Below are 25,806 nucleotides of genomic sequence, written 5' to 3' on the forward strand. Positions count from 1 at the left end.
GTCTCCTTCTGCATCAGTGATCAGTTCAGCCTCCTCTCGTCACTACTACAGCCAAGTTGGCATGGAAAACAGAACAACAAACATGAGGCTGTTACCAGCTTTAGGCAGGCATGGTTACTGGACCATCCATCTTTTATCCCTGTCTCCTAGGGCTGCCATAACCAAGCACCACAAACTGGGTGGCTTAGAGCAACAGAAATTTATTCTTTCAAAGTTCCGGAAGCTAGAATTCCAAAATCCAAGTATCAGCAGGGTTCACTCCTTCAGAAGGCTCTAAGGGAGGAGTCCATGCCTCTCCCAACTCCTGGAGGTTGCTGACACCCCTCGGCATTCCTTGGCTTGTAGATCCATCACTCCATTCTCTGCCTCCATCCTCACTCGGACTTCTCTCCTCTGTGTCTGTGTCTCTGTATCCAAATCTCTTTCTCCATTCTCTTATAATGACACTAGTTGTTGGCCTGCTTTCGTGGACTGTGGTTCCAAAGACTGTTTAATTTTCAGATCCTTTGTGGTGCAACTTGGCCAGCCTGGCGTATCTGGTGCTGTTGGGGCTCCCACTGAACCCTGCTGATACCGCCTGAGGGGCCAAAGGAGACTTCCCAGTCTCAGCCACCTGCTGCCTCTAGTTAGGGGAAGGGTGTTTCTGCCCCATGAGGACAAAGATTGTTTTTGGGCACATACGTCTGGTTGTTCCACTTTTAGTAATGCTAAGATCAGTGGATTCAGGTGTTACCAACTCGATCTATAGCTTATAAAGCTCCTTGTCAACATTTCACCCAATGGGTTCAGCATCCATTAATGATTGGTACCTAAATACATTACCCTAAAAGATTTACTAAAGGTACCCTTCCATCTGCTGCCATTAGCTGGAATTCTTTACAAAGGACTTTCATCAACTATTCGGTTACCCTGAAAAACACCTCCTGCAGGAGAGGCAGAACAAATGCTTCAGTTCTTTCCTTTTCTCTGCTGGGATCCTTAGCAACATTCCAACACTGATCAGTAAAGTTTTCTGCTTTTATGTATCTTTATAAATGTATGGATTTTAATTCAATCAATTGTAATTTCAGTCTGTTGCATTAATTTTTTATGTAAAATTGTTCCATTTTCAGCCAGGGGGAATAGTTGATCCCTGGGTGCCTTTGACACGATTCCATTAATATTTGACAGCGTCCTCCTCTTCTAGCATAACCACGTGTCCCAGGGTCATCTGGCATCTTTTCAGCCTCAGATGTGGAATCAACCATTTCTCACAGAGCCTTGATTCCTGAGTGGGAAATGGTAATCGGTGGCTACAGCTCAGGCATGAAGGCCATCTATTGCTACGAGACCTTCTCAGCAAACAAAGCTAGGAAGCATGTACTTTTTTTAGAAGGAAACAAAAGAAATCATGACTTACTGGTATTTCCTATTTAAATTTAAGATTACAACGTTTTCCCATTACTTCTTTGACTGTATCTCTTTCTTCTCATGCTCCTCACCCCTGATTTTTTTTATTATGCCCCCCTGATTTTGGTTGTACAGACCCAAGACCTGAACTCAGGTGGGTTCAGATCCCCCCTTACTCCCCCATCTTACTGTCCCATCTGGGCATCTTCCAGCTCTGAGATGCAATGAGAAGTCTGATACTTCCCCCATTAAAGCAAGCATAGTGGAAATAAGGTGAACGTGAGGGGATATGGTGAAAAATCTTCCCACCCAGGACCAGCTCAAGGTCACTGAGCCACTGGATTCCATGCAAACACCACTCCCAGACTTCCCAGGAAATCACTCCTGGCAGAAATGCTTCCCCAGGGAAATCACAATCAAAAGTAATTAAATGAGAATGATAGTTAAGAGCCTGTCACTGGAGACCCCATTTCCAATCGTTCCCTGAGACAAAGCTGAGTGTTTTTCCATTCTTCTTTTTTGTTAAAAATCTGATCCAGGTTAAATTATGTTCCAAGGCAACTTGCATCCATGGAGTTGCCATGGTTACAGGTGAACCTGAAAGTAAGCTGTGACCGCCTGAGCTCCAAGCTCTCTGAGCTGCGGATCTTAAAGGGACATCCATTTGTCTTCTTGTCCAGGCTTGAAAAGTAATGAGAATGAACACCGTTTCTCAGCAAGGCGTAGCCTGTGGACAGATGCAGGCCAGGGAAAGGTGGAGCCACGGGCCTCTTCAAATAAATGTTCTCCTGCAGCATCCAGAGCAGTGTCCCAGGACCCGTCCCACAAACTCCTCATGCCTTCACCTGCCCATGCATGGGGGACAGGGGAGAATCACAGTGTGCTAGCAACTCTCCAGTGGAGAAACCGTGAGCCACTCCCAGAAATTCTCCTTCAATGAAAGGTAAGAAACACTACCTCCCTTCATCAATGGCAGTGCTGTCCAGTAAAAACAGAATGCAAGCCACCAACGAGAGCCCCATTTTTAAAAGGTAAAAGAAACAGGTGAACTTAATTTTAATAATTTATATTTAACCCAATATACCCCAAATACCATTTCAACATGTAATTAATATCGAAATTAATGAGATCTTTTATAATATTCTTTTCTCTCATACTAAACCCTTGAATTCTGGTGTGTACTTTATACATAAAGTACTTCTCAATTCAGATGCTAAATTCTCATTGGAAATACCTGAGCTATATGTCGAGATTTCACAAAATTTATAGTTGAAGTGGTCAAGTCACATACTCAAGTTAATCAGCACATACTTAAGTTTTTCAATAACAAATTGACTATGTTTTCAATCTTAAGCATAAATGAACTAACATTAAAGAAAATTTAAAACCTAGCTCCTCCGTCTCACTAGCTACATTGCAAGTACTCAGTGGTCCCAAGTGGCTGGTCACTACCGCAGGGGAACAGGGATCTAAGACTGCTACTCAGTGTGGTCCCCAGACCGGCAGCATCAGTATCCTGTGGGCGGTTATTAAAGATGCAGGTGTTTAGGATCTGCCACAGATGTACTGACTCAGAATCTGCACTTCAACACACACCCCAGATGATCCTCAAGCACACCAGTTTGAGAAGCTCTGTGAAAGGGATCAAATCAAAACACTTAATCTGGTTTTCAAGACCTTTGTACTGTGTTCCCTGAAGCAGGTGCAGGGTCTGGCAAAGAGTAAACAGCCAAGAAATGCTTGTTGAGCTTTGTTGAGGACTAGGGAAAGAGACAGCCAAAACTTAAGAAGGACTGAATGACAGTGACTGGGCTGGAGTCATTGGCCCCCAGGACAGTAATAAAGGCAACAACCAAGGAGACACAAGCTCAAAATATTTCTGAGGTTAGAGCTCATGAGACAGGAGTTCAGCGGGTGTAGTTGTTAGAAAGGCAGCTGAAACTGGCCTTTGATGTTCAACAGAAAAAAAAAAAGGGGTTTTTTCCCAGGGACCCCCAGAAATGAGAGATGATTTAGCCTAGGCCTGGCGTGGAAGCAAGATGCACTAGGAAGAAGAGGCGGAGACCCGAGGCCTGGGTGTTGTAGTGCATCGAACTGTGGGGAGAGGCTTGTGAGGCAGAAGCCCATGGGCTGCTGTCCTTCGTTCTGAGTACTTGCTTCCTGGGGTATAACTGCTTCTCCTAACCCTAGAACACGGGAGCCTCCTCCTGAACCTCTTCAGAGATTCTGAGCCAGGTGGAAAGAAGATAGGGAGGACAGAAGATATCTGGGGAGATCAAGAAACAGAGAAAAGGAGAGAGAGAGGAATAGATGCTGCTTAAGGCGCAGTTCCACTGAGATTGCTGGCGGCTGGGGGTGGAGCAAGGATGAATTTTCAAATAATAAAGGAACACAAACTGCAACCAACCACTATTGAAACTCAAAGTACTGAAGGAAAGCAAGATATCTGTGTACCCTGAGTACAACTTCTGTGTGCACACCGATGAGCACAAACAAACCTGTCCAGGCAGCAAGCACCAGCTGGCTAGAGCTCGCATGACTCATTGTCCTTGACACTGAGCCACAGCAAAACACGTCCAGGGTTTCTTCCGCTTATATTTTCTACCTTGATGGAAATGGTGTGATTTTTACATTGTTGCAGACCAAATAACACCGTAACTTCCCACTCATAATTTTTGTGGTGGATTTCACATCACTTTTACCTGACATCATGCAATTAAGGTTGTGTTTGTCTTCTAGGAAGTTGCCTTCCCCCCCAAGCCAACACCCTGGATACCTCCTTCCTTCTCCCTGATGCTACACATAGACCCAAATATTTAAGTCAAAGGAAAAATCGATCTGCCTGGAAGGAACTAGAACATGGGGACCAGGAGGAAACTGATGAAGAGACATGAAGAAAACAAGCCATTTTAAACTGCTGCATTATTCTCTTGGTTGTAAAGCGAAATCACCCACTTTAAAATGGCCTGTATTGCTCTGCAGAGGACAGGCTAAAGGAGAGAAGTCACGGGAAAGGCCTGGAACCTCAGGTAAAATCTTCTGGACAAACCATTCCTCTCCCCACCACCCATCTGTCCCTGGTGGTATCAGCCGAAAGTTATCTCAGAGAAACCAGAGCGGAAAGCCAGCACAGGCTCGTCCAGCTCTATTTCATTCACCCTCATCAGTGGGTCTCATCCCTGGCAGCACATTAGAAATACCTGGAAACCTTGGGGGAGGGAAATGATACCTGTGACCCCAGCCCAGAACAGTCGAATCAGAATGTTTGAGGGTAGGGCCCAGACATGCGTATTCTAAAATGTGCAAGCACTGTGCTGGACCAGTGGCTCCCAAACTTAAATGTGCATCAGAATCATCCCACTGGCTTGTTAAACAACCAGATTGCTGTTGACCAGAGTTTTCTGATTCAGTAGCTCTGGGATGGGGCCCAAGTTCCCAGGTGGTGCTGATGCTGCTGGTTGGGGACAACTCATTGAGAACCATGCTCAGAAAGATACTTCCAGTGTCCAGTGCCTTTTCCCCCTGGCCTCGCCTTGCCCCTCACCTCCCATCTGTCTCTGTGGTTACAAGCTCCTGATCACTGGCTTATCCCTGGATCTGATCATAATTTGACTTCGGCAGTTTAACCCTCAGCACACCCTCCTGGACATGGTGTTATACTCACCCTCCTTTCCTTTCCATTAGCCCTAAACTCATGGGCCTGCAGCCCAGCCCAGGGATGCTATTCTGTCATCAGCCCACACGACCAGCGTTTCTACCGTGGCTGTACGGATTCCTGCAAAGGGAAGGAGGTTTCAGATGGAGTACCCTTTAACTGGATTCGCATCCCTGTCTCCTCACAATGTTACAACATTCTCGAATCTTTCTGGTTTCACTGCCCCCAGGAGACAAAAGCCTTCAGAAAACTTGCAAACTACTTCTGGGGTCCTAAGATGTCTCATTTTCTCAAGCGTTATGATGCCAAGTCCAGTTCCATCTATCATAGACCTCAATTTTCTGACCCATAAAATAAGGAGATTGGACTAAAAGCATCGCTAAAGTCTCTTTAACCTCCATAAAATAATTTCTCTATGATCTGAAAGAGTGAGCAATTAGCTCACATTACTGGTATAATTAGACTCACCCCAATGTAATAAAATATATTAATCTTGAACAAAGTAAAAAATGCACCCATGGCAACAAAGAAAATCATGGGCTTATTAAAAATAGAAAATTATAATTTAAAAGTGCCTGCACTTAAGGAAGGCACTTAAAGGAAAGTGGTTTTGGCCGAGGCAGATGAGTCAGCAGCCTCATTCCAATCAACTGTGATCCCCGTGAGAACTGCTGTCATTTCCCGAATACTCTTCTTACCAAGACACTTATGACCCACTGGCAAGTGAAAAGGCAGGTTCTAAAACAAGGTGCACAGTGTGACCTCACTTCGCATACTGATGTACCCACACAGGGAGAACAGTTGGGAAGGTGATACAGCAAAAGGCTAATTCTGGTGCTCTCCAGATGCTGAAATTAAGGGTAATTTTAAATTGTGTTGTTTCAGCTTATAGTGGCTTTTACTTTTGCCCACAATGAACCTGTCATTCCTGCTTCAATAAAGGAAACACAAAAGCTTTTTCAAAAAACATTTTATTTCCAGGCTTGAACATCCTGAGCAGAATAAGCCTCGTGCAAAGGAGCCTGTGTCCCAGGTGTCATTTATCAGCAGAGCTCTGGTGATCTGCAGCAGGAGCAGGTCATGTTCCCCGGGGGCCTGTGTCCAAGCCCCTACTGCCTGCCCAAGCCTCTACCCACAGCATCTGTCCATGACGCCCCTCTGGGAAAACAAGGGATGGCTTCCCTGTGTTTCCAGGCTTGTGTATATGCAGAAACTTTGATTCTATGAAGGAGCTTTCCCAGTCTTTATTATGGCATCCATAAATCTTTTAAAGCAATGTTTTTCATAACTAAAACAAAATACATTATGTAGAAACTTTGGAGACTATAAAAAAGAAAGTGGTATAACTTTCTGCAGTGGTATATATTTTTCACTCCTCGTACTTTCTTGTAAGCAGTATATGATTAAATTTTATTTTCCTTAATCCAATCTGATAATCTTTGTCTTTTAATGGAGACGGTAGTACATTCATATATATATATACATATATATATATACACACACACACAACACACATATACAATTTTTATATAAAAATTTGAATTAACATTTAACTCAAACTTTGAATTAAATTTTTAAATGTTTAAAGATGTCTTTTGACTTCCATTATTTGTTTTGAGAAGTCAGCTGTCATTCTTAACAGTATTTCTTTAAAGGGAATGTGTTTTTTTATCCTTTGTCACCTTCTAAGATTTTCTCTTTATTTTTGCTTTGCAGCAGTGTAAAACTGATTTACCCATGCATGGTTTTTTTTTTGTTTGTTTGTTTGTTTCCTTATTTGGATTTCATAGAGCTTCCTGATGCCTTTCTACTTTGATGTCTTTTACCAGTTTTGGAAAATACTTGGTTATTTTCTCTTCAAATATTGCTTCTGTGCCATTCCCTCTCTCCCTTCCAGAGCTCCAATCACATATATGTTAAACCTTTTACTACATCCCATATGTCTCTTAAAGTTTTCTCAGCATTTTTCTTTTATTTTCCTCTCTTCATGTTTCATCTGGGTATTTTCTGCTGGCTTACTGTTCACTATTTCTCTCTTCAGATGTCTCTAATCTGCTATTAAACCTGCCCACTGAGCTGTTAATTTCCTTTATTATGTTTTTTAATTCTAGGATCTCCATTTGACTTTTAAAAAATTACATTTCATTGATAAAACTCTTCATTGTGTCATCTATTTTCTTAAACACAGTATTCACAGGAATTTTAAAGACCATGTTTGGTAACATTAATATCTGAATCATCTCTGATTCCATTTTTGTTGTCTGACTTTTGTTCCTTCCCCTGTCTCTTGATGTCCTGAGAATTTTTGTTTGCATGCCAGACATTGTGCATAAAATATTGCAGAATCTCTAAATGAGCCTTTAGCTTATGACAGGCAGGTAGGGGTGGGATGGATCATTGTGATCCAATCACAGAATAAGGTTGAGTATCAGTCTTTATAAGATCTGGTTTATTTTTAGTTTGCTTTTGTTGCTAGGGTGTGGGCCTTTGGGGGTTCCATTTGAAAGTCTGAGGTGTTTACCAGAGTCTCTCTTGGCAGGACTTCAAAACCAATTCTTATCTCCCATCCTCCTGAGGCTACAGAACTTCCGCAAGCTCCGCAACCTGCTGGCAGCCACTTTCTGCTTCGTTTCTCTCAGCCTGCACTGTTTGTGAACTGGTGGGCGCCTTGAGAGGATAAACACCTCACTTCTCTGTATTACTCCTCAGAGCAGCTTAGCCTCTCAAGTTGCAGATGTCGGAACAGCTCTGAACTCTCATTTTTGCCTCCTCACCCCTCCTCAGGCTGCGGACATCTTTGCTCAGATTCTATGTCACTGAAAAGCCTTTCTTTGTTGCTCAGTCTCTTTGGCGGGACCACCCAAGAACCCACATGTGCTTTGAGGGGAAAACAGCATAGAATGTCAGACTCACCTTAATTGGTTTCCCAAACATCTGGCATCTTGGACCCTCAGGTTGTGGCTGTCTCATTAACTGTCCAGTCTCCAGACAGATCTGGCTGGGTCCAGCCTTTCTAGCTATTTTCAGTGAGAGGTTTATTCTCCTGCAACAAATTAATATGGCATTATCCTCCTTTTTTGTTACTCTAAATAGCACTTCAATGAACACGCTTACACATAAACATTTGTCTACATACCTCCCATTTTTTTAGGGTAGAAAGAAATTGCCATAATGGAAATTTCTGAGGCAAAGGGTATATATTTTTAAGGCTTTTGATACATATTCTCAAGTTGCTTTCTAGAAAGACTATATCAATTAACACTGCCACTGTGGGACGGTACCTAACCCAAACTGTTAACTGAATACTTATATTCCATGCCAAGCTTCATAATAAGCAAGGATAGCTTCAAATACCTGGAGTCAATTTATTTTCACTCTTAAAATCAATTACCCAACATTTATTGATGATGGGAACAGATGTAGTGATTGGAAACCTAGAGTGCGATAGGCATGTTATGGATGTTACAAGAGAAGACTTCGTTTTGTAGAGGCAGTAGACTAGATTAATGCCCCAACTCTTGACCTATCTCTACCCATGTTCTTTGCCACGTGCCTTTTCACGTCAAAGCAGTGGGTGTACTTTCCTACCCCTTGATTCTGCGTTCAACAATAGGACTTTCTTTGGCCAAAAGAATTGCTAGCAGAAGTGGCACAAGCAGAGGTGTGAAAAGGCACATACATGATTGGACCTGTGCTCTTGCTGTTTTGCCATATTCATGAGAAGGGACATGAGTCCATTGGATCCAGGAGGGGGGTGAGAGACATCTAGAGCAGAACTGCCCCCATTAAGCTGCCCCAGTCAACTCATAGACATATGAGAAAATCCACCCAAGATCAACCAGGACAGCCCCCTACCTGACATACAGATAAAGGGGTTGTAATAATAAATGACTGTTATTGTAAGCCCTTGAATTTTGGAGTAACTTATGGTGTGGCAATAGCTAACTGATAGGAAGGTATCATTTACATCCAAAGGGAAATCAAATTCAAAAAGATACATGCACCTCCAATGTTCATAGCAGAACTATTTGCAATAGCCAAGACCAGAATATCCATTGACAGATGACTGGATAAAGAAGTCATGGTATATTTATAAAATGGAATACTACTCAGCCATAAAAAAAAGAATAAAGAATTTGCAGCAACATGGATGGACCCGGAGATCATCATTCTAAGTGAAGTAAGCCAGAAAGAGAAAGAAAGATATGATATGATATCACTTATATGTGGAATCTAAAAAAAGGAAAAGAAAAGAGAAGACACTAATGAACTTATCTACCAAACAGACTCACAGACATAGTAAACAAACTTATGGTTACCAGGAGGAAAGGGAGTGGGAAGGGATAAATTGGGAGTTCTAGATTTTCACGTACTAACGAATATATATAAAATAGCTAAAAAAAACAATTTCTTCTGTATAGCACAGGGAACTATATTCAATATCTTGAAGTAACCTATAATGAAAAAGAATATGAAAATGAATATAGTATGTATATATATGACTGAAACATTATGCTGTACACCAGAAATTGACCCATTGTAAACTGACTATACTTCAATTTAAAAAAGAAAGAAACTGAAAAAAAAATGAAGGTATCCTTTATGCATTTTACAAAGGAAAAAACTGAGGCTTAGATAGATTTAACAGGTTTATAGCTAACCTCTGTTATGCGCTTGTTTACTTGTCACCAGGCACCTTTCTAAGCACAAAGCTTATATTATCATATTAAGACCTCTAAGTCACCTAGGAAATAGGTGGTATTATTATTATTGTTGTTGTTGTTGTTGTTATTACCACACAATTAGTAAGTGGTGAGTCATATGTTGAATTCAGGACTCTCTTGTTCCAAATTGCAGGCATCATCCACCTCATCGTGCTGCTCTTACTTAAGTGGGTGTCATAGGGCGATGTGATGTAGGTTAAGGCATAAGTTAAAAATCTTGCACCCACAGAGCTAACAACCCAAACAAGAAGACAAGGTGTACACACACACTAAACATTAAATAAAAGTATATGGTAATTTTATATCAGTGCCAAAGACTTTCAAGGCCATGTCTCAAGACTACGTCCTCTGAGCTTCCAACACATTGACAACAACCTGACTGACATGTTAGATGTCACAATGGTTCCTCCAAGAAGCCCTCCATGATTTCTCAACCTAGAGTAGGTTTTCCTGCCATCCTCTCCCAGAGCTCTCAGTTCTTTTATTTCACCTCGCTTTTTCACTGATTTTATTCTATACTTGCATGCTTATCTAATTAACATTGGACTTCTCTGCTAGATTTTAAGCTCCAGGAGATCACAGATAGTGCCTGCACTGTTCTCCATTGCAGCTACAAGATCTGGCACAGGGTTTTATACAGAGTGATGAATTAAAGAATAGACGAAGGATGAATAAATGAATAAAGTACAGTAGATTCTGTCAGCACCCACCCACATCCCCTCAGCCATCCTCACTCCCTGGTTCAATGAAGGCTTCTTAAGGAAAGCACCTGGAATTCTCCATCTGAGGGCTTCCTCCAGGGGTATGGGGCAGAAGGAACAGCTCCAGCAAAAAAGGATAGGAGGTGAGGTTATAAAAGCCTCCATTCCTACCCAGCTTGGGCAAGATGACTATGAGGAGGAGTCTATGAGTCTCCAGAGTTCGCCACTGGGAATGAGCCACTGGTTCCCACGGTGGTGGGATTAATTCATTCTGTATCAGCTTCCTTCCCTCTCATCTCACTTCTCCACCACCTGGCTGGAGTTTCCTGATACCACCTCTCAAATAAACTACTTGCCCTCAAATTCTTATTTGGGGGGAACCCAACTTAAGAGAATGACACAATGAATGGAAGTCACAGAGTGGGGAGAGGTTCCTGTAGGTGTGGTTGATCTGAACAGTTCATGCAGCACTACAGTGCTCATCAGGCTTGGAAGTCTAGCCCTGGAGGAGAACCCAGGAAGGGGCTCTATGTGCAAACCCCAAGGGCAAGTGTGGGAAATGAGCAGCCTGTATTGGATTTCCTTCCTTGCCCAGGGAAGGAATGACCTTTCTGTTCTAACAAGCTATGTTGGGCTTGTTTTAAGAATTCTCTTCCCTCCTCCTCAGAAATAATCTTCCTCTTCTGAACTGGTGAATCTTAATGTGCCAGTGAGATCATTTGTTCTTTAGTTCACATTGCTGAAGTCAGCCTTATTACTATTTCTGCTTTTACAAAATGTCTCTTTTCAGAGCCAGGATCAAGTTCTTGATGGAAGAACAAAATATGGGACAGAGCAAGTTCAAGAGCCTGGTCTCCACCCACCAAAGTCAGGCCAAGGGCTGGCACTATGGTGGAGGTGACGGCAATCTGATGAGAGGAGGACCAGTAGAGGGTTTCTTTTTCCTCCAGAATTATTTAGAATCTTTCAGATGATTGCCTCCTTCCAGCTTGGCTATGAATCAGGTAGATTCAATCAGACAAGAGTTTTTCCAAAATTAAAGGAAGCAAAGCCAGCAAGCCTTCAACCTTGCCTCTGATGGATGCAACTTGGCCCAAATGCCTTCTCTGAGGTTACGTAGTCTGAAAATACACGTTGAAGATCCCCCAAAACACTGATAAATGCCCCCAAAGGATACAGAGATGAGAGTGTTTCCTGAATGAAGGAAATGGTTGAAGAGTGGAGTTCCCATGTAGAACGAGAGACCCAGGACTGCTCTTGACTTCAGTGGGACACTCCCAGCAGCGAGCATCCAGGTGAGAGTCAGCCAGCCCAGAGCTGGGCTTCCACAAGCCAACCACAGCCCTAACCAGCAGACGTGCTCTTGCTGGAATTTACATGTGGCCCAGGGAGGACTGTTCAGGTTGTATGAAAAGAAAATAAAGTGTCTCTGGGCAGCTCAGCAACTGAGCCCATCCAGGTGTCACCCAAGGCAGAGACACCACCTGTCTTGCTGGCTCTCAGAGGTCTCACCTGGGGTTACGCACTCTCCAGACACGCTGCCTCTGCACAGTGGATCAAGTACTTGGTGAAGGTGGATGGAGACAGATAGCAGAAACAAAGCCGGGGACTGCAGATGACTCTGGAGTCTTGTGACGGGCTGAGCCCTCTTGCTCAGAGGGCTCAACAGGTAGAGTGACGGTAAGTGAAGCTGGTCATTTGAGCAGAATGAGAAAAGACACTCGGGGAAAAGTGAGACAAACCACAGGGAGAAAAAAATTTTAAGATCAACATTTTCACTAATGGACCCTCCCCTTCTCTCCCTTTGCCTGTTCTCCTTCAGCTGGAACTCCCCACAAACCTTGAAGGACCAGCTGAAAGGTACCTCCTTACTGGTTAGTAGTTAACATGTATTGAACACTTACTATATGACAGACATTGGCCAATAGTATCACAGCCTTATTCTATTTAATTTTCACGCCGTCATGAAAAAAGATAGAGAAAATGTCTTAAAATCTGGCAATAGAATTCCTCTTATGAGAGGGACAGACCGTCTTTCGGAAAGCAACTACACGAGATGCTTGGTGAGGCAAGCAGACACAGAAGTCTGCACGCACCAAGATGCCACTCAGCACTCAATCCAATGCCCTTCCACCACACTGTCCACACTGGAGATGGAGAACTACAAACTTCATCTCTCAGACTCTCTGCAGCTAGGGATCCCCCAGGGAACCAGGCTCCACCAAGAAGGTGCATCCTATACAGCTTGGAAGAAGGAAGGGAACTCCACGATGTGGTACCCTGCAGGGGGAAAGGGTGGCAGAGGACTGTGGTTTCTCTATGGCTGGCAGGGGCAGTGGGGCCTTCGATCCCACAGCAGGGTGGCACGACCCCGGAGCTGGGGAGGTAGCAGCTCTCTCAGAAGTTTGGTTCTAGGGCATTGAGCAAATTGTTCCTCAAAAACCAGTCGAGAGTCTGTTCCTTCATCATCCCAACAAATCTGTGATTAACCTAATATCCCTTAATAAATCCTATTCTGCTTAAGCCAACCAGAGTGGACTTCACTGTCTGATGCAGGGCTGAAGCTGGGACCTCCAGGGCCTGGGTACCAGCTAGTGCTGAGGCTTCAGAAAGGAGCATAAGGCCAAGAGAAGAGATTATTGCTTTGGAGAAGCCAAGGGGAAAAAGGAGAACAGAGAAGAAGGGAGGAGAAGGCAGGCTGACTGCACACACACAGTGTGGAGTGAAGGAAAAGTCAAGAGAGGGTTCGCTGGTGGTTGCAGACGAAGAGCATCTAATTTACAAACTGTTTGCTACATTGCTATGCAGTATGTGGCACGTCCTAACTCTGGTGCTACTTCTTCAGTAAAGTCTATTTCTCTGTTATGCTTACAACTGCTTTATGTAAGGCTTTTGGAGGGGGGAAAACTAGTGAAGGGGCAGTTACTAGTTTGGATTGATTCATAACAGCAACCATGGAGATGCAAGTTACTAGAACCTACTGAAGTTCAAGGGTAACTTTGTGACCAACCAGGCCTTGAGATTCAAGAAGATCACAATATTTTTTACTGCCTTGAGATTCAAGAAGATCACAATATTTTTTACTGACATTCAAGGCGGTAGGGAGCCCCCAGCTGACCTCTGTGTCATCATGCCTGTACAATGTCACTATTTCCATTTTCGAGTGAATCATCTGAGGCTTTAAAAGGGCACACAGTGAGTCTGTTCACAGTCAGATCTATCCAATTTCAAATTCTGAACTCCAACTGCTGTCTTCCAACAACCCCACTCAGAATCAGCCATAAAGCCAAATTAAAGTACTAAGAAAAAGCATACAATAAACACCAAGCCAGCAAGTAGTCTATGAAAAGAGGAGAAGTGGGCCGTGGCCCATCTCCCGGAAACCCCAGCCCCTTCCCACAAATAGTTCAAATAATCCTCCCACTTGTTATCATAAGAAGCTACCGAGCCCGTAAAAACTAACCACCACCCTCACCTTGTGGCCTCTTTCCCTTCTCAGTAAGACGGCCCGTACTCTGTCTTTGGAGAGTGTAACTACTTTTACTTTAACCTGAGCAACCAACCTTGACACCTTGTGGCCTTTCTCTCACCTTCTGAACCAGCCCGCACTCTGTCTATGGAGTGTGTATCTCGCTAAATAAATTTACCTTTACTCAGCTGTGGCTCACTCTTGAATTCTTTCCTGCACGAAGCCAAGGACCCACACTTGGTGGGGCGCATCCCAGGGACTCAACCGAGACCTGGGACACAGCCATCCTCTCGCCCCACATTTTTTCCCTGTATCAAGAGCACGATTCTTACGTTCCATGGGAGTCTTTCTAAATGCCTCTCCTCACCTCTGTCACTGAAATCCAGCCAAGAAGGAGGCCGCTGTGGCGGGTCCACCTCTCCCAGTGCCTTCGATTATCTACACAAGTTGGTATATAGTTGGTGAGGGGTGCTCACCAAAGCCCTGATCACACCCCCTGTTCATGCAGTGAGTGCTCCCTGTGGGAAGAAAAGTAGAATGTTCCCATGGCAAACAGGCTTGGTGAGTCCAAATCCTAGCAAAACGTCTCAGCATGCCATCAGTGAGCTGGGCAAATACAATCTTGAATTAAAAACATACACTAGGGAGTGTTTACAAAAATTGTATCTTCTCAAAAGTCATTATTAAATTTTAAAAAGCATATTTTCAAAGCCTCGTTCCATTGCCGCAGCCAGAGAAACCAGCCCAGGATTCCCGGCTGCCTCATCCCTTAATCCCGCTTTCCCCGGCCTTGCCCTGGCCTGGTTTTCTGATCTGGGCACAGATTCCATTGAGATTATTTGGCTTCCTGTTTCTCCATTTGCTTTGAGTCCAAGGATTCCTTTTAAAGATCCAAATACAGTAAACGCAAGGGTTTCAAACTGAGTAGCTCTAACAGGTGGCTAGAGTTTCTTCCTTAATTTAAGAAGCACATACTTTTTTTATCTTCTATTTTTTGAAACAGCTTATACATATGGGACCGTCCTGAGTCAGGACAGTAGAGGCAAGGTTGGAAGAGGGTGAGGGGGAGGATAAACACTGCAGGAATTCACACAGCTTGGCTGTGATGAGGGAGAGGGAACACAGGGATGACAGTGGCTTGAAGGTTTCAAGGCCAGGTAGAGCAATGGGCTGCTCTCTTGGGCTGCCTGGTGACTCTTTCCACCAGCCGACCATCACTGGCTTTCTTGTAGAGAACCATCAACTCAACATAGGAGCTTTTGAAAACTAAAAACAACTTAAATTTAAACTTTAAATTTTAAATACATGTTCATTGCAGGAAAAAAATATATACACAGGTAATGAACAAGACGAAAATAAAAATCACCTGTAATCTTACCACACAGGGTACATGCTGAGACGTCCCTCTGGACTCTTCTGTACAAATTTACTCTTTTTCAAAAGGAGTAACTTTGAATGTTTTGGTGCTTTTTAAAATTAAATATGATATAGTATGAAATATCTTCCACAGCAGTCAGCAAATGTTATTTGTAACATTCTTTTAATGATTTCTTAGATGGTGAATGATCTTATTTAATCAATCCTATATGTCTGCAGACTTAAGTAAGGTCCATGTTTTCTGTTTGTTTCTTTTTTAAAACTTTTCATCTTGAAATAATTATAGATTCATAACAAGTTGCAAAGATAGTATAGAGAGGTCCCATAGAAACTTTTCACCCAGTTCCCCCAGTAGTTACATTTTACATAATTATAGCACAATATCAAAACCTGGTGTTTGACATTGGTATAAAGATAAAATGACTTCTATGTCATTTTATCACATGTGTAGATATGTGTAGCCACCACCACAATCAAGAACTATGCCAGCACTTCAAAGATCTCCCTCCTGCTACCCTTATATAGTCAGACTCACTACTTCCCCGAGTTCCCCATCTCTAACTCCTGACAACCACTAATCTCTATCTACATCTTATTTCAAGAATGTTATGTAAATGGGATCGTATACATGTGACCTTTTGTGATTAACATCTTTTCACTCAACATAATGCCTTTGATATTCATCCAAGTTGTTGCCTGTCTCAATTGTCCATTCCTTTGTAGTACTGAATGGTATTCGATGATGTGGATCCACTACGGTTTGTTTAATCATTCATCTATTGAGGGATATTTTGTTTGTTTGGGGGTTTTACAAATAAAGCAGCTGTGAACAATCAGTACAAGTTTTTGTGTGGATATGAGTCTTCATTTCCCTGGGATAAATGCCCAGGAGGGTGACTGATGAGTTGTATTGTAAGTGCATATTTAGTTTTTAAAGAAACTACCGAACTATTTCCACCAACAACGTATGAGAGATCCAGTTCTCTGCATACTCACCAGCATTTGGCATTGCCATTATTTTTCAGTGTAGCTTTTATTATAGGTGTGTAGTGATAACCTTATCATGGTCTTAATTTACATTTCCCTAATGGCTAGTGATGTTGAACATCGTTTCATGTGTTTATTTGCTATATGTATATGCTTTCAGTAAAATGTTCACGTCTTCTGCTAATTTTTAAATTTATGGCCCAGAATGCAGTTTATTTTAATACAAATACTGTGGGTGCTTGAAAAAGTGTGTATTCTGTTTAATGGAGTGTTATGTAAATGTCAGTGAGATCCTGTTTGGGTTTGGTGGTGCTGAGCTTTTCTGTATCCTTGTTGACTCTTTGTCTAGTTGTTCTATCAGTTGTTGAGAGAGGGATGTTGAAGTCTTCAACTGTAATTACGGGTTTGTCTATTTCTACTTTTAGTTCTATCAGTATTTGATTCATTCATTTTGAGGCTTTATTGTTAGGTACATTCACATTTAGGAATATTACATCTTGTTGGTGAATTGACCTTTTTGCCATTATGCAACACCCCTTCTTATCCCTGGTGATTTTCTTTGCTCTTGATTCTACTTAGTCTGATTAATATAGCCACTTTAGCCTTTTCACTTTTATCATTATAAATAACTCTGTTCGGCCTTTGCACTCATCTACAATTATTAGAATTTCTTGGTTAGAGGTCTATATGTTTTTAAAGGCTTTTCACTAGATTGTCAAGTTGCCCTGCATAAATGTACTTTTACTGCCTTGACAGTTTGGCATTATCATTTAAAATAATTATAAATGAAATATAGGGTTTTCCCAGTTCAATAGACATAAGTGTTATCTCACAGATCATCGGTGTGCAGGTAGTCACAGTTGGTGCACATCTAAACGAGTAAAATTCTCAATCTATCCTAGCAAAAAGTCAAGACATCTAAAATTCACAAATCAAGAAGTAGGGATATGGGGAGGGTATAGCTCAGTGGTAGATTGTGTGCTTAGCATGCATGAGGTCCTGGGTTTAATCACCAGTATCTCTGCTAAAATAAATAAATAAACCGAATTACCTCCTCCCCCCATAAAACAGTAGGAAATGACAGATAGGGCGAGAGTGCGCGAGCGAGCCCGTCAGCAATAAGTGACAGATGCAGTAGCCAGAAGAGGTGGGAATGGTTGCACTTGAGGAGCAGGTCGGTCCGGATGGGATAGGGTCGGGGTGGGGAATTGGAGTGGCACAGCAGAGGAATGGTGCTTTTTTATTTAAGTCCTCCACAAGATATACATATTTATATATTATACATATATATTTATAATTATATATATTTATTTACATTTATTTTTTAAAGCATGTGAACCTATTTATGACTTTGATTTGATATATGACATCTGCTTGTTGGTTTAAGTTGTATTTAAGTTTATTATCAGGCCTCCCATAACCCTAAACCTCTCACCAAGCAAAACTAAGCTTATAACCATATAAACCTAACTCCAAGCAAAACGTCACCTCTCTAGGAGCAAACTACAACTCCCAGGATTCCGCGGGGGGATGGAGCAGGCTGTCATCGGACGTAAACTACAATTCCCAGAATTCCGCGAGCCAAGGGGTGGGCCTGGCCTCAGGCTAGGGCGACTGAACCAGCGAGCCTGCGCACGTGCACAGGCTACCGAGAGGGGCTCGCCAGCTGGGAGTGGGGGCGCTGAGGGCACCTACGAGCCCAGCAGCGGCGGCGGACCAGACAGTGCGGCGGAGCCTGCGATCCCTGCCTGGGCCTCCTGGGCTCAGAGCAGGCAGTAGGGGCGGCAGCGGGGGCGGGCTCGGCCAAAGCTGGCTCCTTGGAGGGCCGGCCTGGAAGCTTCAGCCCTGCGGAGCCCGGGCTGCGGGGTACAGGTGAAACGCGCGCGCTCGGGGCGGGCGACGGTTCCGAAACCCGTCTAGGTTTGAAATTAAGGGATCGGCCCCCTAACCTCCCCCGAGAGGTAACGACTGGAGCGATGGGGTGTAGGGGAGCCGAGCGGAGTTTGCAGAAAGGAAGAGTGACATGTGGTGCGGAAGGAGGCGCAGGTTAGGAGCCAGGGTGAGGGAAGGTAGAACCCCGGGGCCCAGGCGTGCCTGCTGAAGCCCTTACTTGGTGCTGGCACTGGCAGAGAGTTCCCATGCCCTTCTGGCTGGGAGATGAGGGTGCGCATGAGGCGCGGGTGGTGGGGAGCTAGGCGAGGTGCACGGAGGGAGCCTGGGCCTCGAGAGCTCCCTTTGAAGGCAGTACCTAGGCAGTCCACAACTGATCCCTGGACTCCTTGGGGCTCAGTAAGGTGCCTACTGTGTGTCTGGTGATAAGAGCCTGCCACGGCCTGCTTGAAAGTGGTGGGATAGCCTCTGAAAGAAGGACCTTAGGAACCTATCTCCCCATCACTGATGGGAATCCTCTGATAAGGTCTTGGGTCCTCAGGCCAGAGTCCTGCACCTGGTGGATGGCTCGGGTCTGCTCACTTTATGCCAACCAACTCTCAGAACCTACTCTTGGGGAAGCGCGAATACAATGGGAGTGATTATGAGATGAGCTTAATAGGACTTGGTGGCCAAGAGCACAGACAGAACAGGGTTCACCAAATGTTTACTGTTACATGTTCCAGGCATTTAAATCCTGGCTCTCACTGTGCACCACTGAGCAAGTCAGTTATCCTCTCTGAGCCTCTGTTTCTTCCTCTGCAAAATGGGGATAAAAGTACCTGCATCACAGGGTTTCTGTGAGGATTAAATGAAATTATACTGTGCAAGTCCTCAGCCCAGGGTCTGGTGCACAGTGAGTGTGCAGCAAATGTTAGCACTTTTGGTTGTTAACAATAGGAAATGTTAGAGGTGAGACTGGAACCCAGGTCTGTCTTAATGGAATTAGCTCCCCTCTCTGGCTTTCATGGATCTTGGAGACCTTCCACCTCATCCTTTAATATTACAAATGAGAAGTCTGAGTCCCAGTTGGTGGCAGAGCCAGGTAAGAACATAGATCCCCTCTTCGATGGACAGCACGTCAGTTCCTGAGTCTTGGGCCCCGGGAGAGTGAAGAGGAGGATGGGGTGCTGGTGACTGTGAGTGTGGTTCCCCTACACCGTGGCCAAATAATCATCCTAGTGGTCTTGATGTGGCGGGTGTCAGAGCGTTTTTCAAACTGATCATCTGGTTGGCAAGTTCTTGCTCTGAGCCTTGCTTCAGAAAATATATAGCTACAAACAAAGGCTTCTAGTGAATACTGAGCTAACTGGAAAATTAAATTACCAAATGCCCCAGTCCCTAAGGGTCCTTGTCACTCTCATTTGGTTGTCAGTGGATACTTTCCCACAGGACCTGCCTATCACCTGATAGGTTTTTTAATTGGGTAAAATAATGAACATGAAAGGCGGGGCCCACAAATGTCATCATAGCCTTCGAAGTCAAACTTGGGTTCAAGTCCCAGCCTCACCACTTAATGGCTATGCAACATGGGATGATTCACTTAGAGATTCTAAGCATAACTCCTCAAACATGGAATGAAATTGTTAACACCTATTTTAGATTTGTAAAAGGGAATAAATGAGATAATTCATGTGCACTTGGTATTGTGCCTGGCATAGCCTAAGAGTCAGTGAATGCAAGTTACAGCATTATTATGATTAATAATAATCCTATAAAATAATTGTCAGGCACTGTGCTTTGTCTCAATTGTCTCTTTGAATTCACAAAACCACCCTGTGAAGTAGGTATAATTATATCTGTTCTTTGCACCTGGAAATGGAGGCTTGCAGGGGTTAAGAATTGGCCCAGGCAGACACAGAGGACAAATATGACATGATACCACTTAAAGGATGAGTCTAAAATAGTCAGACTCATAGAAGCAGAGAGTGGATTGGTGGTTGCCAGGGGTTGAGGGGAGGGAAATGGGAAGGTATCGGTCAAAGGGTATAAAGTTTCAGGTGGACAAGATGACTAGGTCCTAGGGATCTACTGTGCAGCATAGAGCCTGTAGTTTACAATACTGTATTATATACTTCAAATTTTGCTATGAGAGTAGATCTTATGTTAAGTGTTTTTATTACAAAAAAAAAAGACGGCAGAGGAAACTTGGAGATGATGGATAGGTTTATGGAATAAATTATGGTGATGTTTCATGGGTATATACTTATCTCCACACTTACCAAGTTGTATACATTAACTGTGTACACCTTTGTGTATGTCAGAAAAAAGAGTATGCAGCTGCTAAGTGACCAGGCCAGAGCTCACCTCCTGGCATCTCAGCTCCAGAACTGGTGCGGTTTAATTCCCCTGCTCTGCTGCCGGGGGTCTTCAGTTCCTGAAGCCTAACGGTAACCTGGGGCAGCCTCCAGTTTTACAGCAGTGGGGCTCGGACCACTTGGAGAAGAGGCAGGACCCTGCAGCCTGGTTGTGTGTGCTTCTCTATGCCTGAGGTTGGACAAAGCTAGAGGATGAGATGTTGGGAAGAGGCAGGCAAAGGGAGCCCAGTGGCCCCTTGAGGCTCTCATTACTGGACCACAGGGCCAGGGAAGGGCATAATCTGAGAAACCTGGAAGCTTGGTTATGAGAAGAAACAATCTTGTATCAAGGCTGGGAAGAGTCCTGGAGCCATGTACTTCTGGGCCTGATCTCTGCTTAGGAGGGGGGTCACCTGGGAGGCGTGGGTGTGAGGAGAGGGAGCCCTGGACTGAGAGCCCGAATGCCGCTGTTCTCATCTCGGCAGATTGGGAGAGTTCCCGCTGCCTCTCAAGACCTTTCATCAAATAAGTGTTGGAACAAATAATTTCTAAGGGCTCCTTTAGCTCTAAAAAGCAGTGGTTTTGTAATTCTAAATTGGTGGATGAACCCTGTCAGCACAGCACTAGGGCACGGGGGATAATTATCATCCCACTGTGCTCCCTGGACCTCCCTGGGGTGAGAGAATGGCTACAGCTCCCTGAGCCACCTGCTGCCGCTGGGTATCTGTGTGCTGGGCGGGGAGCAATTACACAAGAAAAGCTGTGGGTTGCTAAGCTACAGTTGAGAGCTTGTGAGTCTGCGTTTCCAGAGCCATCCACACCTGCTCTGCCCTTGAGCGGTAAAAACTCATTGCTCTGAGGTCTACCCTGCTTCTCTGTGACTGACTGTACCTCTGAGTCTGAAGCGCTGCGAACAGGACCCCTGGAGTCACACAAGTTTGAATCCTGGTGCCCCTGTTTGAGCTTCAAGACACAGAGCATGGTGCTTAACCCCTCTGAGCTTTAGGTTTTCATATTAAAAGAAAATAGAGATAATACTAGTATGTGCACCAGAGGGCTTTTGTGAGGCTTAAGTGGAAAGGGGCAGGGCAAGGGCTTAGGACAGTGCCTGGCAGAAAGCAGGTGCTCAGTACAGTAAGATGGTGGTAGCATGAACCCCCACCCCCTGCCCAGAGGCCAGCGCCCCCTTTCCCTGCCCTGTTCAGGATAACTAGCAATCCTTCCATTTTGTCCGGCTTCCTGTGCCCTCATGGGTACATATCCAGGGCCTAAGGGACTGGCTCTCAGGGAATTAGACCTTTCACTCTGCCAGTGGTGACTGCCATCAGTCCTGTCTTAATGCTAAGAGTTGTCTCTTTTCTCCACTTTGAAAAGCATAACAGACCCCTTCCTGGCTGGGCCAGGCCTCAGGGAGAGATTGGGGACCTGGTCTGCCATATTGCCACTATGTAGCCCTCTATGTGTGTGTGTACATGGGGCAGGGAGTTTAACCCCTGGGGATTTGCCTCAATATACAAAACCTTTGTCAGTGGTGAAACTCAGACACAATTCTCTTACTGCACCACTGAGGGATAAGTTTCTACCCATCTTTTCATGGAGATCTAAAAACCAGGAGTCGTGGATTTCCAAACAGGAGCTTTAAGCATGAGCAGATGTTCCCTATCTCCGCTGTGCATGTGTGCTACGTGTCCTGAGAAGGGGCAGGCAGGGTCCTGCTGAGCAGCCTGGGAACAGCACTCACGGGCCTTCAGTCCCATCTGCGCCCATGATAAGGAGTTCCTACCCTTCAGCGGAAATACTGGCCCCTAAGAGGGATTTTTCCCTGAGGCCTCTCATCACAGATACTCCGCTAGTTAGCTTTTGCTGCAGTAGTACTTAACAAACAGCCCCAACAGTGCAGTGGCATACAAAAATAAGCACTTACTCAGCTCAGTGGTCTCTGCTGCCCAGTCTTGGCTGCATTCGACCAGTGGATCTTGGCTGGACTAACTTACAAATCTGGGGGTCAGGTGAGCCAAACTGAGCACACCTGGACAGCGATGCTCTGCACCTAGCTCACTCCTCCCGGGACCAGCAAGTTAGGCTGAACACATTCTTGACAACATCCAAAGTGTAAAGAGGGTAAGGCCGCTCACACAAGTCTTTTCAAGCTTCCCATTGTGTTCTGTCTGCTACCGTCTCCCTGGCCAAAGCATATTACGTGGCCCAGCCCAAAACCAAGGTGCAGGGATGTATGGTCCCCCGTGGAAGCAGCAGGGGAGGAAGGGGAGTGAATATTTTTGAACAGCAGTGTAACTTACCATATCTTCAAATGTGCAAAACTGTGCAGGGATCCAGTGCACCTAGTGGCCCCTTGAGGTGACTCCAGACACACAAGCCAACACCTTTTCCTTTTCTTTCCTTCCTCCTGCAGGCCTCTGCCAATCCTCCGTGTGCCCTCAGGGATGGGTAAAGCCCGCTGGGCGCGCGCTACTTCCCCGGGGCCGTCGTCTCACTAGGGCCCCCTGGTGGCGCTAGGATGCACCTGTCGGCGGTGCTCAACGCCCTCCTGGTGTCAGTGCTGGCGGCCGTCCTGTGGAAGCACGTGCGGCTGCGCGAGCATGCGGCCTCCCTGGAGGAGGAGCTGGCCCTCGGCCGCCAGGCCCCCGAACCTGCCCCAGCGCTGAGGATTGACTACCCGAAGGCGCTGCAGATCCTGATGGAGGGCGGCACGCACATGGTGTGCACGGGGCGCACGCACACCGACCGCCTCTGCCGCTTCAAGTGGCTCTGCTACTCCAGCGAGGCCGAGGAGTTCATCTTCTTCCACGGTAACGCCTCGGTTATGCTTCCCAGCCTGGGCTCCCGGCGCTTCCAGCCCGCCCTGCTTGACTTGTCCACGGTGGAGGACCACAACACCCAGTACTTCAACTTCGTGGAGCTGCCGGCCGCTGCCCTGCGCTTCATGCCCAAGCCGGTGTTCGTGCCCGACGTGGCCCTCATCGCCAACCGCTTCAACCCCGACAACCTCATGCACGTCTTCCACGATGACCTGCTGCCCCTCTTCTACACCCTGCGGCAGTTTCCAGGCTTGGCCCACGAGGCCCGGCTCTTCTTCATGGAGGGCTGGGGTGAGGGCGCGCACTTCGACCTCTATAAGCTTCTCAGCCCCAAGCAGCCCCTCCTGCGGGCACAGCTGAAGGCCCTGGGCCGGCTGCTTTGCTTCTCCCATGCCTTCGTGGGCCTCTCCAAGGTCACCACGTGGTACCAGTACGGCTTCGTCCAGCCCCAGGGCCCAAAGGCCAACATCCTTGTCTCAGGCAACGAGATCCGGCAGTTTGCGCGGTTCCTGACGGAAAAGCTGAACGTGAGCCACGCAGGAGGTGCCCTGCGCGAGGAGTACATCCTGGTCTTCAGCCGCACCCAGAACAGACTCATCCTGAATGAGGCAGAGCTGCTGCTGGCACTGGCCCAGGAGTTCCAGATGAAAACGGTGACCGTGTCCCTGGAGGACCATGCCTTTGCAGATGTCGTGCGGCTGATCAGCAATGCTTCCATGCTGGTCAGCATGCACGGGGCCCAACTGGTCACTGCCCTCTTCCTGCCCCGCGGGGCAGCCGTGGTGGAACTTTTTCCATACGCCGTCAACCCTGACCACTACACCCCCTATAAGACACTGGCCACGCTGCCCGGCATGGACCTTCAGTACATAGCCTGGCGGAATACGATGCCAGAGAACACGGTCACACACCCAGAGCGGCCCTGGGACCAGGGGGGCATCACCCACCTAGACAGGGCTGAGCAGGCCCGGATCCTGCAAAGCCAGGAGGTCCCGCGGCACCTCTGTTGCCGGAACCCAGAGTGGCTCTTCCGCATCTACCAGGACACCAAGGTGGACATCCCATCCCTCATTCAAACCATACGGCGCGTGGTGAAGGGCCGGCCCGGGCCTCGGAAGCAGAAGTGGACCGTCAGCCTGTACCCCGGCAAGGTACGGGAAGCAAGGTGCCAGGCGTCGGTACAGGGCGCCTCCGAGGCCCGCCTCACCGTCTCCTGGCAGATCCCATGGAACCTCAGGTACCTGAAGGTGCGGGAGGTGAAGTACGAGGTGTGGCTCCAGGAACAGGGGGAGAACACCTATGTGCCTTACATCCTGGCCCTGCAGAACCACACCTTCACCGAGAACATCAAGCCCTTCACCACCTACCTGGTGTGGGTCCGCTGCATCTTCAACAAGACCCTCCTGGGACCCTTTGCAGATGTGCTTGTGTGCAACACGTAGCAAGCAGGCCGGCCAGGCTCCTCCAGCTCGGGGTCCCTGGGTCTGCTCGCCACTTGGGGTGGCTTCTGGGAATTATTTATTGAGCAGGCTTGGGCCTCCAGATCATCTTACTGCATCTGAGGTGTGGGGTTCTTGGCGCACCTCTTTGCACAGATGCCATGGGACCTCCCTACTCCCTTCTCCCATCCTGAGCATCCATATTCTGGAGAAGGTCCTTATGCGGAGGAGGAAGAGGAGAGTAAGAATCTCACCGAACCTTTTTAGCTAAGTGATCATGCTGTTCCCTACAGTCTTTCTGGTTGGTACCCAGGTTTCTGGAAACTACAAATAATCATGTGGTTGTTTTGGTGAGTGGTTCCTCAGCTTCCATCATCATGAAATTCACCTTGTAGCCTAGTGAAGGGTGTTTGGAACATTCATTAAATGATGATAACATCTTGATCAGGTCTTTTATTGGATAGTAGAAAGAGGAGCTGGTAGTCAATACCCAGATGCCCTTTCATCCTGATTGTCAGCCGAGGAGATGTGGCAAAGGGAAGGCGTCAAGGACTGGGAAGCAAGGCAGGCTGGCTGGATTTCATCCTAACTTCTGGATGAGTATCACATGTCCATCTGTGTGGGATGAAAGCCTGGAAGTAGGTGGGAGAGGGCTGTGGGCAGGAACAGCAGGGTGTGCCAGGGGTCTGCATAGGTTTCTAGACATTCACACTCATGAGACCATGGTAGATACTCCCAGTGTCGGACTCACTTAGAAGAATGTAAGACAGGACACTCAGCAAGCCAGCACGGCCACATCAAGCAATCTCTTCCACAGGAGGGGTCCTCACACAGGTCCAGGAGCCATTCTCTCACCCTCTCCCCCAAGTGACAGCTCAAGGGCGAAGAGTTGACACCTCTATCTATAGTTTGGGGGCCACTTCGGCTTAAAAGTCCCATAGGAGCCATTATCTTCTAAACAGCCCACAATCAAGTTCCCAGGGTCCCTGGAGGAACCTCCTGGGTTATAGGAGTTGCCAC

General features: G+C 46.0%; 2 protein-coding genes across 2 annotated transcripts in view; one reads left to right on the top strand and one right to left on the bottom strand.

Annotated features, from left to right (window-relative positions):
- Positions 1-7,478: 7,478 nt before the first annotated feature.
- GASK1A (golgi associated kinase 1A) overlaps positions 7,479-25,806 on the bottom strand; it is an 82,983-nt gene continuing 64,655 nt past the window's right edge. Inside the window, exon 8 of the mRNA XM_014556425.2 lies at positions 7,479-8,087. The gene's annotated coding sequence lies outside the window, so the exon portion shown is untranslated. The remainder of the gene's footprint in view (positions 8,088-25,806) is intronic.
- Positions 17,893-25,230, top strand: POMGNT2 (protein O-linked mannose N-acetylglucosaminyltransferase 2 (beta 1,4-)). The gene is made up of 2 exons (XM_006181336.3): positions 17,893-18,174; positions 22,942-25,230. Exon 2 carries the CDS (start codon positions 23,047-23,049, stop codon positions 24,787-24,789), a length of 1,743 nt encoding a protein of 580 aa, XP_006181398.1. The 5' UTR covers positions 17,893-18,174; positions 22,942-23,046; the 3' UTR covers positions 24,790-25,230.

The sequence above is a fragment of the Camelus ferus genome, chromosome 17, assembly GCF_009834535.1.
Source record: "Camelus ferus isolate YT-003-E chromosome 17, BCGSAC_Cfer_1.0, whole genome shotgun sequence".
Classification (NCBI taxonomy): Eukaryota; Metazoa; Chordata; class Mammalia; order Artiodactyla; family Camelidae; genus Camelus; species Camelus ferus.

Coding starts and splice junctions, on each gene's coding strand:
- POMGNT2 (XM_006181336.3), top strand. CDS start 23,047: ATGCACCTGTCGGCGGTGCTCAACGCCCTCCTGGTGTCAGTGCTGGCG.